Source organism: Oncorhynchus kisutch, linkage group LG20 (assembly GCF_002021735.2).
Source record: "Oncorhynchus kisutch isolate 150728-3 linkage group LG20, Okis_V2, whole genome shotgun sequence".
In the NCBI taxonomy this organism is placed as follows: domain Eukaryota; kingdom Metazoa; phylum Chordata; class Actinopteri; order Salmoniformes; family Salmonidae; genus Oncorhynchus; species Oncorhynchus kisutch.
This window is the reverse complement of record NC_034193.2, coordinates 2,881,481-2,897,697: the sequence shown is the minus strand read 5'-3', so window position 1 is coordinate 2,897,697 and position 16,217 is coordinate 2,881,481. Positions and strand designations below refer to the sequence as shown.

General features: G+C 43.0%; 1 protein-coding gene and 1 long non-coding RNA gene across 2 annotated transcripts; both read left to right on the top strand.

Moving 5' to 3' along the window:
- The first annotated feature begins 273 nt into the window (after positions 1 to 273).
- mkks (MKKS centrosomal shuttling protein) lies at positions 274 to 15,784 on the top strand. The gene is made up of 6 exons (XM_031799771.1): positions 274 to 1,375; positions 2,614 to 2,818; positions 3,021 to 3,208; positions 5,600 to 5,710; positions 7,897 to 8,312; positions 8,880 to 15,784. Exons 1-6 carry the CDS (start codon positions 572 to 574, stop codon positions 9,037 to 9,039), a joined length of 1,884 nt encoding a protein of 627 aa, XP_031655631.1. The 5' UTR covers positions 274 to 571; the 3' UTR covers positions 9,040 to 15,784.
- On the top strand, positions 3,219 to 4,183 carry LOC116355507 (uncharacterized). Its single transcript, XR_004204534.1, has 3 exons — positions 3,219 to 3,617; positions 3,776 to 3,809; positions 3,906 to 4,183. It is a non-coding gene; the product is annotated as an uncharacterized LOC116355507 (long non-coding RNA).
- Positions 15,785 to 16,217: the final 433 nt, after the last annotated feature.

The following is a 16,217-nucleotide window of genomic DNA, read 5'->3' as shown; positions in this document are numbered from 1 at the left end:
TGTTTTTGAAAATGTATCACGTGACTTGAAGGACACCGTAGCGGGGTCGTCATAGAAACGGTTTAGCTGGCCAACAGAAGCCTTTGTTTCTCATCCAATAACCTCCACGAAAAAATACACATTTCACCATAGACAACGAATATAATCATTAATATACTATTATAAAACACATTTCACCGCGTATAGGTACAATCATTTCTGGGGTAATCGGATTTAATCAACGTAATATAATATATTGTAATCAGGTATTTTTCAATATGCCTAAAACTAACAGCTGTCAGATTTTCGACCGCAGAACAATCATATACAGTAGCGTACTGTTGCTGTTTCGCAGCTCTAAAATGTGAGTTAAATGTGTTTAAAGACAGAAAAAGTCCATGGGTATATTTAGTAATATCAAATGGTGTACTAAACATTTGTAATCGAGTAAAAATCACACCCGAATTTATCAGGGAATGTGTGATGTGATAGTATGTAGCTAACACTGGCTAGCCATACAACAATTAATTTGGAGGGCTTCTCGTCTTGTGTCTTCAGTTCCAATGATTTGTGCATGAAAGAATAAGTAACTATGTCTCGAGTTACCAAGAAAGCGTCATCTGTCTGTACAGACAGCCCACTGAGCATGAGTGAAGTCTGTCGGAAGATGACACTGATGAGGCAGATCCTCACCTCTTGTTTCGGACCCAATGGCAGACTGAAGCAAGTCCATAACAACGTTGGTGGACACGTCCTGACCACCTCCACCTCTACATCCCTACTTCAAGCTGTTTCCTCATCGGAGCCGTTACTCAAACTTATAACTGCCTCCATCCTAAACCACCTGTCTCGGTTCAGTGACTGTGGTCTGTACACTGGCATCCTCTGTTTTTCCCTCATTGACCATGTTCAGAAGTCAGGCTTGAGACCAAGTGTTGCGATCAAGATCAACAAACAACTATTGGAGGTTTGCACCGGTTTCCTCAACCAGGAGGACTGTGGCTGTAAAGTGAATGTCGATTTCAACAGCTGCCAGAGCTTGGTGACACTAGCCAGGAGTGTCATCTCTAGCAAACCTGCCTGTGTGTTGACTGAGGGTGAACAACAGCATATCAGCACGTTGGCTGTCCATGCCTTTCTACTGACTGTCCCCTGTGGTGACACCCCGGGCTCCCCAGACAGAGTCCGTCTTGGTAGGACTGTGACTGTCTCCATCGAGGGACAGTTTGTGCTAGATTCTGCAGTGTTTCCAGGTCTGCTGGTGAATGTCCCAGACATGCAGCTTCACCCCACAGACTCGGAGAGAACCAGACGGGGGCCCGGTCCCTTCCGACTAGCCCTGTTCACGGTGTCTCTCTCAGGGGATCTATCTGAGTTCGGAGAGGGGTCCCTGGAGGTAATGGTATACCTTACTTTTGCCACTAAATGCAATATTTTAGTAACCTAAAACATAAATGTGCAGCAGGGTAGCCTAGTGGTTAGAGCATAGAGGCGGCAGGTAGCCTAGTGGTTAGTGGTTAGAGGGTAGAGGCGGCAGGTAGCCTAGTGGTTAGAGCGTAGAGGCGGGAGGTAGCCTAGTGGTTAGAGCGTAGAGGCGGGAGGTAGCCTAGTGGTTAGAGGGTAGAGGCAGCAGGTAGCCTAGTGGTTAGAGCGTAGAGGCGGGAGCTAGCCTAGTGGTTAGAGCGTAGAGGCGGGAGGTAGCCTAGTGGTTAGAGCGTAGAGGCGGGAGGTAGCCTAGTGGTTAGAGGGTAGAGGCGGCAGATAGCCTAGTGGTTAGAGCGTAGAGGCGGGAGCTAGCCTAGTGGTTAGAGCGTAGAGGCGGGAGGTAGCCTAGTGGTTAGAGCGTAGAGGCGGGAGGTAGCCTAGTGGTTAGAGCGTGGAGGCGGCAGGTAGCCTAGTGGTTAGAGCGTAGGGGCGGCAGGTAGCCTAGTGGTTAGATCGTAGGGGCGGCAGGTAGCCTAGTGGTTAGAGCGTAGGGGCGGCAGGTAGCCTAGTGGTTAGAGCGTAGGGGCGGCAGGTAGCCTAGTGGTTAGAGCGTAGAGGCGGGAGGTAGCCTAGTGGTTAGAGCGTAGAGGCGGGAGGTAGCCTAGTGGTTAGAGGGTAGAGGCGGCAGGTAGCCTAGTGGTTAGAGCGTAGAGGCGGGAGCTAGCCTAGTGGTTAGAGCGTAGAGGCGGGAGGTAGCCTAGTGGTTAGAGCGTAGAGGCGGGAGGTAGCCTAGTGGTTAGAGCGTGGAGGCGGCAGGTAGCCTAGTGGTTAGAGCGTAGGGGCGGCAGGTAGCCTAGTGGTTAGAGCGTAGGGGCGGCAGGTAGCCTAGTGGTTAGAGTGTTGGACTAGTAACCGAAAGGTTGCAAGTTCAAATCCCCGAGCTGACAAGGTAAAATGTGTCGTTCTGCCCCTGAACAAGGCAGTTAACCCACTGTTCCTAGGCCGTCATTGAAAATAAGAATTTGTTCTTAATGGACTTGCCTGGTTAAATAAAGGTCAAATAAATACAATATCGTCAAGGTTTTTATTCAATAACACATTTTAAACATGAATGTTTTCTTTGTCTGTCAATGTAATATATGTAATGATAATAATAGTATTTCAAAGTCTATAACTGCCATGTTGGTGTTATTATTAAACTCTTGAAAGGTGCACAGTGGAGCCCCTGACCCAGAACACCTCATCCTGGATGAGTTACTGAAGCTGGGAGAGCAGGCAGTTACAGACAAGGTGGAGGTGTTTATGTGTCAGAGAGTAATACACCCTGTACTGCAGCATTACCTGCGGAGGCATGGGGTCTTGGTCGTAGAGAGACTCGGCATTGCACTCATCCAGCCCATTGTTCAAATGACAGGTAATGTAATATAGTGTAGTTATCAGTAATGCTTTACCCAGCATAGATATATTAGTATTTTGTAGTAGGTAGGTTAGTGCTGAGAATAAAATACATTTAGGGGCCTAGTTTCTATTTTGTTATAATACATGGGTTTTATATATAAATATAAATCCTACTAGATTCGAGAAAGCACTGGTTTTCACCTGTCCCACTGTTCCAGGTGCTCAAGCAGTGGCGTTGTACCAGACCCCTATCCCTCCTGAGGCCTATGGCCAGGTGAAAGGCTGCTGTGTCAGAACCGTTGGATCCAGAGAGATGCTGCATCTCCTTCCACCTCGGGAACCAGCACCAGCTGTCTGCACTATGGTCCTCTGCCACAGGAACGACACCATGCTCAACAAACTGAAGGTAGACGAGACTGAGCCTATTGTGTTCTATTGTGTAACAGAGATAAGAACGGGAGGTAAGCTCACTCCACCGCTAGCTTGAAATGTTGCCAATGTTGGTGTGATAGAATTGGAGGCGTGCTGACCCTGGTTTAAGCCCATTCAGAGGCTTGTTCAGGAAGGCAACGCTAAGGTAGCACCCTTTACATATGCTCAATGAACTGTAGGTAGACACACTGACACCCTTTACATGAACTATAGGTAGACACACTGACACCCTTTACATGAACTGGAGGTAGACACACTGACACCCTTTACATGAACTGTAGGTAGACACACTGACACCCTTTACATGAACTGGAGGTAGACACACTGACACCCTTTACATGAACTATAGGTAGACACACTGACACCCTTTACATGAACTATAGGTAGACACACTGACACCCTTTACATGAACTATAGGTAGACACAATGACACCCTTTACATGAACTATAGGTAGACACAATGACACCCTTTACATGAACTGTAGGTAGTGACACCCTTTACATGAACTGTAGGTTGTGACACCCTTTACATGAACTGTAGGTAGACACACTGACACCCTTTACATGAACTATAGGTAGACACCCTGACACCCTTTACATGAACTATAGGCAATGACACCCTTTACATGAACTGTAGGTAGACACAATGACACCCTTTACATGAACTATAGGTAGACACACTGACACCCTTTACATGAACTATAGGTAGACACACTGACACCCTTTACATGAACTATAGGTAGACACACTGACACCCTTTACATGAACTATAGGTAGACACACTGACACCCTTTACATGAACTATAGGTAGACACACTGACACCCTTTACATGAACTATAGGTAGACACACTGACACCCTTTACATGAACTATAGGTAGACACACTGACACCCTTTACATGAACTATAGGTAGACACACTGACACCCTTTACATGAACTATAGGTAGACACAATGACACCCTTACATGAACTATAGGTACTGACACCCTTTACATGAACTATAGGTACTGACACCCTTTACATGAACTATAGGTACTGACACCCTTTACATGAACTGTAGGTTGTGACACCCTTTACATGAACTATAGGTAGTGACACCCTTTACATGAACTGTAGGTAGACACACTGACACCCTTTACATGAACTATAGGTAGACACACTGACACCCTTTACATGAACTATAGGTAGACACACTGACACCCTTTACATGAACTGTAGGTAGACACAATGCCACCCTTTACATGAACTATAGGTAGACACACTGACACCCTTTACATGAACTATAGGTAGACACACTGACACCCTTTACATGAACTATAGGTAGACACACTGACACCCTTTACATGAACTATAGGTAGACACACTGACACCCTTTACATGAACTATAGGTAGACACACTGACACCCTTTACATGAACTATAGGTAGACACACTGACACCCTTTACATGAACTATAGGTAGACACACTGACACCCTTTACATGAACTATAGGTAGACACACTGACACCCTTTACATGAACTATAGGTAGACACACTGACACCCTTTACATGAACTATAGGTAGACACCCTGACACCCTTTACATGAACTATAGGCAATGACACCCTTTACATGAACTGTAGGTAGACACAATGACACCCTTTACATGAACTATAGGTAGACACACTGACACCCTTTACATGAACTATAGGTAGACACACTGACACCCTTTACATGAACTATAGGTAGACACACTGACACCCTTTACATGAACTATAGGTAGACACACTGACACCCTTTACATGAACTATAGGTAGACACACTGACACCCTTTACATGAACTATAGGTAATGACACCCTTTACATGAACTATAGGTAGTGACACCCTTTACATGAACTATAGGTACTGACACCCTTTACATGAACTATAGGTAGACACACTGACACCCTTTACATGAACTATAGGTAGACACAATGACACCCTTTACATGAACTGTAGGTAATGACACCCTTTACATGAACTATAGGTACTGACACCCTTTACATGAACTATAGGTACTGACACCCTTTACATGAACTATAGGTACTGACACCCTTTACATGAACTATAGGTAATGACACCCTTTACATGAACTATAGGTACTGACACCCTTTACATGAACTATAGGTAATGACACCCTTTACATGTGCTCAAATAGTCCAATAATAACAGTCAAGCAATAGCAGTCTACCTATACTCTGAATGTAATCCAAGCCTGTCTTAGAAGTGTCATCTAGTTCCTCATTGTTTAGTTAATGTTAGAACGTTGCTAAATGTTTTTCTCGGGAGGCAATGATTTTTGTATCGATCTGTTGTTATTCTGCGTCTCTGTGGTTGTGATGTTCCAGGCTGCGTGTCAGAGGGCAGAGCATGTGTTGAGGCTGACCCTGAGAGACCCAGTAGCTCTGCTGGGAGGAGGATGCACTGAGACACACATGGCAGCCTACATCAGTAACAAGGTCTGTACAGTGGTGGCTCCTTTAAAAGTTGAGTCATACTGTGGTACACGTCGCGGGCTGCTGCAGCATTCTGTGACACGTTATCTAATTGTCAGCCATGTTTTACGTTAATGCAAGTTAGTGCTAGTTTTGACCACCAGAGGGCATCTCTGAGGAGCATTTGATAGTCTCCCATATTGGCATTATTAAAAAATGTCAAACCTTTTTTGCATTAACATAGTATATGGGATTGATTTGAAGAAATTTGTCTTAATTAATTAGATTAATATCATGGTGTTTCTATTATTAATTAGAGTGCTGGACTAGTAACCGAAAGGTTGCAAGTTCAAACCCCCGAGCTGACAAGGTACAAATCTGTCATTCTGCCCCTGAACAAGGCAGTTAACCCACTGTTCCTAGGCTGTCATTGAAAATAAGAATTTGTTCTTAACTGACTTACCGAGTTAAATAAAGGTCAAATAAAAATATATACATTTAAAAAATGTAAAAGATGGAATGGAAAATATTGTGCTGTTCAACATGACGGTTGGGAGTAGGCTACAGTATAAGAGGATTGGAGGATTCCAAATTAATATCTAAGCAGGGCATAACATTTCCACCCCCTAAATTGTAGTGTAACCAATACTCATTTAATCTATGGTAGGCCTACAGTATATATAATTTAAAAAAATTCAATGACCTGTTGGGGCGGTAAAGCAAATTGGAGTGTATATACTGTACTCGATAGCATCTACTGTATCTTGCCTATGCCGTTCTGTACCATCACTCATTCATATATCTTTATGTACATATTCTTTATCCCTTTACACTTGTGTGTATAAGGTAGTTGTTGTGGAATTGTTAGGTTAGATTACTCGTTGGTTATTACTGCATTGTCGGAACTAGAAGCACAAGCATTTCGCTACACTCGCATTAACATCTGCTAACTATGTGTATGTGACAAATACATTTATTTGATTTTGAAGTTAGAAATAAATCATTCTAAATAACAAACTGGCTTCATTTACAAATTAGAAAGAATGTCTCACCCCATGTTCAAGAATTTCCTTTCTCTCACTTACTCTAGGTTAACTGAAAACGAATTCTCCAGAATATTGTTACTTTTTAACAATGCGATTATTATTAATTAATTTAGAATGATATAAAATCCCCTTAGATATTCTCACAGATCCTAACGGAAAATGCCCCTTAGATATTAATTTAGAATCCTCCAATCATCTAAATGTAATTATTGGCAGCTAATTGGACAAGAGGAATACCCCATAATGACTCAGTACCCCATAATGACTCAGTACCCCATAATGACTCAGTACCCCATAATGACTCAGTACCCCATAATGACTCAGTACCCCATAATGACTCAGTACCCCATAATGACACAATACCCCATAATGACTCAGTACCCCATAATGACTCAGTACCCCATAATGACACAATACCCCATAATGACTCAGTACCCCATAATGACTCAATACCCCATAATGACATACTACCCCATAATGACACACTACCCCATAATGACTCAGTACCCCATAAGGACTCCATACCCCATAATGACTCAATACCCCATAATAACATACTACCCCATAATGACACACTACCCCATAATGACTCAGTACCCCATAATGACTCAATACACCATAATGACTCAATACACCGTCGTGACATAATGACACACTACCCCATAATGACACACTACCCCATAATGACTCTATACCCCATAATGACTCAATACCCCATAATGACTCAATACCCCGTAATGACTCAATACCCCGTAATGACACAATACCCCATAATGACATAATGACTCAATACCCCATAATGACATAATGACTCAATACCCCATAATGACTCAGTACCCCATAATGACTCTTAATGACAAAGAAAAAAACGTTTTTTAGAAAATAAATGTTTCCTAATCTTTCTAAAATTTCTCAGGATAGACACTAAAGAACAAACTTCCTTTACATTTTTTTTGTGGGGGGGGGGGGGGGGTTTGTAGAGCATGGAGCTTACAACGTCAATGGTTCGATTCCCGCTGTGGCTACCCACTGAAAAATACATTCACAAACCATTTAAGTCGCTTTGGATCAAAGGGTCTGGTAAATGGCAAATAGTTATATTGGTATATTATATTTGCTGATTTTTAAATGATTGAAATCTAATGTTATCTAATCCCGTCACAGGGCACTACTGAAGCAGCAAAGGCAGCGTTATCCCTGGGAGTCTCCCAGTCTCAGTACCTACTGGGACTGAACGGGTTCTGCTCCTCCCTGGAGGCTGTAGCCTTGGCCCTGGTGCACGATGGAGAAACCGGCCTCGTAGACCTCAGCTACGCCCACCACTGGTCTGTGCTCCAGGGAGAGGCTATTCATTCGGGTACTGTGCTCCAGGGAGAGGCTATTCATTCAGGTACTGTGCTCCAGGGAGAGGCTATTAATTCGGGTACTGTGCTCCAGGGAGAGGCTATTAATTCGGGTACTGTGCCCCAGGGAGAGGCACTCCAGCGGGGTGATGGAGATGAGATTCCTACCACCTGTGGCTGTGGCCTGGTGGAGAGGAGCGCCAGGCCTGGGCTGGAGTGGACCCCCCTCAACACCAGGTACCCACCATAGATACATGAATACGTTGATGTTGGGCGTTGTATGTGATGTATGTTAATGTATGTTGTTGTTGTATGTGATGTATGTTGTTGTTGTATGTGATGTATGATGTATGTTGTTGTTGTATGTGATGTATGATGTATGTTATTGTATGTTGTTGTATGTTGTATGTTATTATATGTGATGTATGTTGTTGTTGTTGTATGTGATGTATGATGTATGTTGTTGTTGTATGTGATGTATGATGTATGTTATTGTATGTTGTTGTATGTTGTATGTTATTATATGTGATGTATGTTGTTGTATGTTGTTGTTGTATGTTATGTATGTTGTGATGTTGTATGTGATGTATGATGTATGTTGTTGTATATCACATACATCATACATCACATACAACAACAACATACATCATACATCACATACAACATGTATGTTGTTGTTGTATGTGATGTATGATGTATGTTGTTGTTGTATGTTGTTGTATGTGATGTATGTTGTTGTATTTTATTGTATGTAGAAGAGGATGTGTGTATGTCCTCTAAATAAACAAGCTTTACGTTCACCAGGTACCCTTCACGTCCTGCCCCCCTGGTTGTGGATAAGGACACTACCCCTCAGCTCAGGGTGCTGGACTCCTTCACAGCCAAACTCAATGCTCTGCAGGTTGCCGTGGAAATGGCTAATCTGGTACTGGACATTAGATACGTCATCCAAGATGTCAACTGACACCAACATCTCAACCAAGATGTCAACTGACACCAACATCTCATCCAAGATGTCAACTGACACCAACATTTCATCCAAGATGTCAACTGACACCAACATCTCATCCAAGATGTCAACTGACACCAACATCTCAATTCAATTCAAAGGGACTTTATTGGCATGGAATGTGTTGTCATTGTTTTGTTTACAGTTTATTTCTATCAGCTTTTAACAGTAAACACAACACTTTCAAGAGAATAACAACGTTTAAAACATGATATTACTAGCGGTTATAAAACAAATCTAGTATAACATTTAAAATGTTACATAAGCTAGGTGTTGTGACAATGTGCAAATAGTAGACTGTACAAATGACAGGGGTGGGAATGAATAGGCAGATATATGTAGGTTTTATTACATTGTTGTTTCTGACCCACTGGTCGACCTTTTCTTGTGGCAGCAGGTCACACATCTTGCTACTGTGATGGCGTTACTGCGATATTTTGCCTAACAGATACAGGAGTTTGTCAAAAATTATATCTGTTTCGAATTCTTTGCGGGTTTGTGTAATTTTGAGGGAAATATGTCTCTCTAATATGGTCGTACATTTGGCAGGAGGTTAGGAAGTGCAGCTCAGTTTCCACCTCATTTTGTGGGCGGTGAGCACATAACTTGTCTTCTTTTGAAAGCCAGGTCTGCCTTCGGTGGCCTTTCTAAATAGTAAGGCTATGCTCACTGAGTCTGTACATAGTCAAAGATTTTAATTTTAGGTCAGTCACAGTGGTCAGGTATTCTGCCACTGTGTACTCCCTGTTTAGGGCCAAATAGCATTCTAGTTTGCTCTGTTGTTTTGTTAATTCTTTCCAGTGTGTCAAGTAATTCTTTTTTTGTTTTTCTCGTGATTTGGTTGGGTCTAATTGTGTTGCTGTCCTGGGGCTCTGTGGGGTCTGTTTGTGTTTGTGAACAGAGCCCAAGGACCAGCCGTTCTCTAGGTTAATCTCCTTGCAGGGGAGGGCTTTGTGCTACTGTCTATATGTAGATATCTAGGTAAATCTCTACTGTCTATATGTAGATATCTAGGTAAATCTCTACTGTCTATATGTAGATATCTAGGTTATGATCTCTACTGTCTATATGTAGATATCTAGGTAGATCTCTGTCTATATGTAGATATCTAGGTAGATCTCTACTGTCTATATGTAGATATCTAGGTTATGATCTCTACTGTCTATATGTAGATATCTAGGTAGATCTCTACTGTCTATATGTAGATATCTAGGTAGATCTCTACTGTCTATATGTAGATATCTACTGTCTATATGTAGATATCTAGGTTATGATCTCTGTTGTCTTTTTGTAGATATCTAGGTAGATCTCTACTGTCTATATGTAGATATCTAGGTAGATCTCTGTCTATGTTTTGGCGGTTGTCGTTCTTCACATTCAATGATACCGAATTCCCAGCTGCAGACTAGTAATTAGTATCAAAGACTTGTTCTTATTCTGTCGGTATCGATAGTCTAAGAGTTTAACCACGTGGTATGGTTAAAAGATTCTACAACCTTTAGCCATCTCTAATTGAGGTAAGCTCGGTCTACAACCTTTGTCCTCCTAATGTAGAAAAACATGGTCTGCTGAGAATTTCTCAGAATTTCTTATTCGGAATGGCAGAAAAGGGCTGTCCCAGGACGCCTGACCCTAACTGGGCTCGGGCTGTCCAGGATGTCTGACCCTAACTGGGCTCAGGGGCGGTCCAGGACGCCTGACCCTAACTGGGCTCAGGGGCGGTCCTCTGATTTAGTTCAAATCAAAAGGGAATTGTATTTTTCTTCATTAAATAGTCCACAATCATATTACACCATTTTACAAACAGTATCATACTCACTCATTCATCTTATACAACAATTAGATGTAAACCTCATATCTGAGACTATTATATAAACAGTATCATACTCACTCATTCATCTTATACTACAATTAGATGTAAACCTCATGTCTGAGGCTATTATATAAACATTTATGGTAATGTGGCCACACCGTCTCCCATGAGCTTCCCCAAGTGGTTCCAAACGCACCAGTTCGTAGCTGGATTCTTCACCCATCTTTTACACTTTCTCTGGAACATGACATTTGTTTGTACCTCAAGTTCTGTGAGGTGGAAGGATTTCCTTTGCCCTCTGTGAAAGTTCACCCTCTATCTAATACTGTGTGGCCATGAGGCAGGGTTTTCTGAGGAATTTACGACCTCTGACCACAGCAGTCTGGTTGTAGAAGCAGAGAGCGGGGGATGGTGCTTGCTGTACTCAGAGGCCAACGTCATGACATACCCCCCCTGGTGGTTTGGATCTTGTTTTTCCTGCAAGTTACAAATCAACATAAAATCATGATCACGTGATGTCCTGTTTGTAGATCATCGTTGCCGTCCCCTCTGGTGGTTAAACTTGGTAGGCTTCTCTGAAAGCGGAGCAGTCCACCACAAGGATGGCAGTGGATGTCCGGTTGGTGATCGCCGTTGCGGTCCCTTCTAGTGATGTACCTTGGTAGGTTCCCTGGAAGCTGCAAAGTATCCCCGGGAGGGCCAGGGGATGTCCTGGTTGGTGATCGCCGTTGCGGTCCTCCCCTTCTGGTGGTTTACCTTGGTAGGCTCTCTGACGGTGGGGCATGTCGCCACGAGGATGGGCCGTGGGTGTCCGGATTTGGGGTCCCCGTTCCAGACCAGTCATTTGGTCGTCGTCCAGACTGGAAGATCTGGGCAGTAACTTAGGCAGATGTTAATAACGCACACAAACATGAAATATATATAATTACATTAATTCCCCAATGACCGGCGTTGTGGCACTACGTGATGGCTGTATGGGGACTTTGTTTATGGCTCTATCACTTCCTAAGTGTCAAAGGAACTGAACCGAAAAGGAATGAAAGCATAGACAAAAGATATACAATATATAGTTCTCACACAAAAATCATCTAATTGGACTGTATTCTATATACGTTCAATGTTCTGGCAGAATGACTATCATGGCATTGTCTCTAATGCCATATCTAAGGTTTTCCTACTTGGTGTGTTGCTTAGGCACCTAAGTTGATAACTATATGATAAGTTTACAGCTGGAAGGCACTAGTTTTGGCAGTCTACAGGGATGACCTATGGACTTCTGGGAAGACAACTGCTGTAGAGTCAAAGGCCTAGAAGTAAATGTTCAACTTTATTCACTAAGGCTGGTGTTTTGCTTGGACCCTTAAGTGATCCTAGCATAAATCCTAATTGGATGTTCTGTTGTGCATGTGTGTTTATGCGTACACAAGCACACATGTCAAGGGAAGAAAAAAACAAGTATCCTGGCAGATTACAACTTGTTCAGAATGAGTCTGACGTAGTCAGGTAATTTTCAGGACAATGCCTGGAGGTCAGTCAGAATTGGTGTCGAGGGAGTCTGTGGTTTTACTACCAGTCACGGTCTTCCACTATTGTAGTGGCAATAGGTATGAAGTCTCTTTCCATAGCTATGTTATCCACAGAGGAGCTAACCTCACGACAGAAGTACTCTAAGTATTGGACCAGTCGTACATGGTGTGATCGTGGTACATTCTAATACTTTTCCTCCTGAATGGAGGGTTCTATTTATTAGTGACATGTGTGTTAACCATTTGAAGAGTGCTCTGGAGATTCCCTTCCCTGTGCTGCACTCTGAGTGACTCCTATGTCGCTATTGTCAAGGGTAATTTGATTGGTTAGGTCTCTAACCTTCTTTCTGATTGTAGCTAGACTGACTGTCGGTGGTATTGGTACTGGTGCTCAAAGGGACCAGTTATCCTACCGATTTATTCTGAAATATTATACTACCGGAACACATGATGGGAGCATTTTACTAGTTGTCTTGTAGTTTAACCTACACATGGCAAGGAATGATTATTGTTGCCATTTGTTTTGGAGGTGGACAAGTCCACTGGACTTCCTTTACGACCAGTGTGGTACACCTCAGTACTATCTTAGATGTGTTCTAAGATAATCCCCGTCTAGGGGCCTGTCTGCTCCTCACTGTTCTCAAAGGGGAGTTTACAACTAGATTTGATTTATGCTCTGGCGGCCTCGTACAGTGTCCGTAGTCTCGACCCACCCACCGGCCTTGATGAGGCTCATCGTGGGTCTGGGGTACTATTCCCCCCCTTTGTCTCGGGACCCCCCCCACCAGCGGGTGGTGTTGGTGTCCGAGGCGCAAACGGAAAAGGTCGAACCCTATGTACGAGTTGTCAGTGGCCACGTTGTTATGAGAATGGCTGTAACCTTTCAACCAAATCTCCTGGGTGTTTGTGCTTCAAAACGCTCAGCGGCTGTTGAGGTCTGTCAGTCACCACCGCGTCCACGTATGGCAACCTCTTCAGTACCTGCGAACTGAGATGAGGATATCGGTCTGTGATATCGCAAAGTGTTTCACCAGTGGGAGTCATCGGGTCAGTTGCTGGACTGAAGCCATTAGTGTCATTGTAAGGGTTGACAGTCCCCCACAAAGCGGAAGGTGTGTCATCGGAAGCAGAGTATACTCTGCGGATTGATGTTTTTCTTGCTGAGATGGAAGTGTCCGAAGGGCAAGATGAGTTCATCTCAACTACCGTATTGCACGACTGCAAGGAGGAGGGAAGTTGCGTATTCACAGAGACAGCTGGCTCGAAAAACATGAAAATAATGGTCAATCAAGTTGGCTGATGAAATGTGTCGAGATATCGTAATATCTCCTTGGATCGGATTCTGCCCCAAGATGATTCTAAATGTCTTTTTCCCAAGGGGTGCTTTTGACAGATACCCCTCGTGAATGACTGCATTGCAGCTAGCGTTAGGGGAAGACAGTGTGGTCGGTGGAGAAGGCACGGTGGCCTGTGACCATACCTGGTTGGTTTTCCAATCCATCAATGGGAGTAACCGATCCATCAAGTCTGCTCCAAGTAGCAGGGGTACAGTTTTGAGGCTGGTAACATACACAGTGGACGAGCGATACGTCCTTGAAGTGTAGTTTCGGCATGACTCTCAATGTGAGAGGCGAGGTAGTCTGAGTGACCCCTCGAAGTGTAGTGTGGCATCGTTCCACTTTTAACCAACGTTTAGTTGGCTTCAAAGCCTTTTTGAGATCATCAAACAATGTTTGAGAGATGAGTGATATTGTCGCACCCAAATCAATTAGCGCATGGCAAGTTAAGCTGTCCTCCAGGACTGTTTCCAGGTATGGTCGTTTCGATTCGTGGTTAGTGGACATATTCCCCACAAAGTGGAGTGGTCGTTCGCAACGACGTGATGTGCCATTTCTGTTCAAGGTGGAAGCAGATTGACTTTTCCGATTTTGAGTGGGCTTGGCTTTAACGAAGCGTTTGACCTTTTTCTTCGCAACCTTTGTATCAGAGTCTATTGACAAAGCCCGGGGGCTTGTTTCTTGATCAGGCGGGCCCTGGATAGGGGCGGCAGGGTAGCCTAGTGGTTAGAACGTTGGACTAGTAACCGAAAGGTTGCAAGTTCATATCCCCGAGCTGACAATCTCAGATGGCAAGATATCAAGGCTAGACTGGAGAGAACCTTTACGAGGCCTGCGCCCGATGGTTGATTTTGGAAAGCGTTGTTGTCTTCTTTTCCACTAATGGCATAATTAGGGTTGGTATCGCTGCTGAGGTCAGAGATCAATCGGTTTACGGGTGGAGGTTCACTAATTAGGGTTGGTATCGCTGCTGAGGTCAGAGATCAATCCGTTTACGGGTGGAGGTTCACTAATTAGGGTTGGTATCGCTGCTGAGGTCAGAGATCAATCCATTTGCGGGTGGAGGTTCACTAATTAGCGGGCGAGTGGGGACTACCCCCTCTGGTAGGCGAGTGGGGACTACCCCCTCTGGTAGCTTGCACATTATTAGAACATTGTGAAAGGAAAAAAAAATATCCTAATTTTCCAAAGTTTGGTTTTGGAATATATTGGGAGCTGCAAAGACGATCTTAATCTATTTATAGACGTTAATGAACCATCAGTACTGGACAGTGCTGTGGAAGTTGGACGTGAATGAATTTGCAAAAGCAAATTGAATTAATCAATGATAATGATTAATCATACCTGGATAGGCTATCTGGGAATTCAACTTTAAATTCACCTGGGAAGTTGGTTCATCTAGGTTACTATTGCAAAGTTTAAGGTGTCTCATTTAATTGGAAGAACCTAGAAAGGTATGTCCGACAATTTAAATAAATAAATTGAATGAGACGATAAGAGGAAATCATCTTCAAGACCACAAAAACCTCTTTGTCCGCTAAGTTTTCAATGGTTGTTGAATTCCTAACCATACCACGTGGAGCATTGGCTACAATTATATCAACCTGGGATGCGAAGACCGACAACCGCCGAAACATCTAACCTATGGGAACATTTCTGAATGGTAGTCTGAAGTATCCATTTTAACCACGAAAGACTTGATCTTCAGGGAAGCAGAGAGAGAGGGACTCCGTTGAACTCTCCAGCAGACGGACGATTCCGATAAATGATCACGACGACACACTGAACGTAAATATTGAATGTGTAAAGGATTAGCATTTCAATTCATTTAATTATCAACTGTGTAGTGATTCCATTTTTGTCTTTCCCGCCCTTCTCAGACCACACCCACTTCCCTTTGTTCACCAAGCCGTCATATCAGCTTAGCCCACTAGGGAACCTCCCATATCATTTCCTTGTAACCATATCTACTGTTTGTTTATGCATTTCTGTGATTATTTAGTTAGTTAGTAAATAAATGATTAAGACAATTGGTGTATGGATGATTCATAGTAAAGACTGGGTTCGTGCAGATAACCAATAATTTACGAAGTTTGGAATGAGACTAACGTAAAGAATAATTCATTAATTAGAAGACTAATTGATCAGATAATAAAATATCTGAAGAGTTATATTAGGAAAATTATAACCTGGTAAGCTGAAGATTTTCCTTGGTGCCCCGACTTTCTAGTTTAATTACGTAATAATAATAATTACAGAGAATTGATTTGATAAAATAACAGTCTTCACTTTAATGATGCCAAAGACACGACACAGGTTATGATCTCTACTGTCTATATGCAGGTCATCTAGCTAGATCTATACTGTCTATATGTAGATATCTAGCTAGATCTCTACTGTATATGTAGATATCTAGCTAGATCTATACTGTCTATATGTAGATATCTAGGTAGATCT

Coding starts and splice junctions, on each gene's coding strand:
- mkks (XM_031799771.1), top strand. CDS start 572: ATGTCTCGAGTTACCAAGAAAGCGTCATCTGTCTGTACAGACAGCCCA. Junction 2,819..3,020: donor GCCCATTGTTCAAATGACAG/GTAATGTAATAT, acceptor CCACTGTTCCAG/GTGCTCAAGCAGTGGCGTTG. Junction 3,209..5,599: donor CCATGCTCAACAAACTGAAG/GTAGACGAGACT, acceptor GTGATGTTCCAG/GCTGCGTGTCAGAGGGCAGA.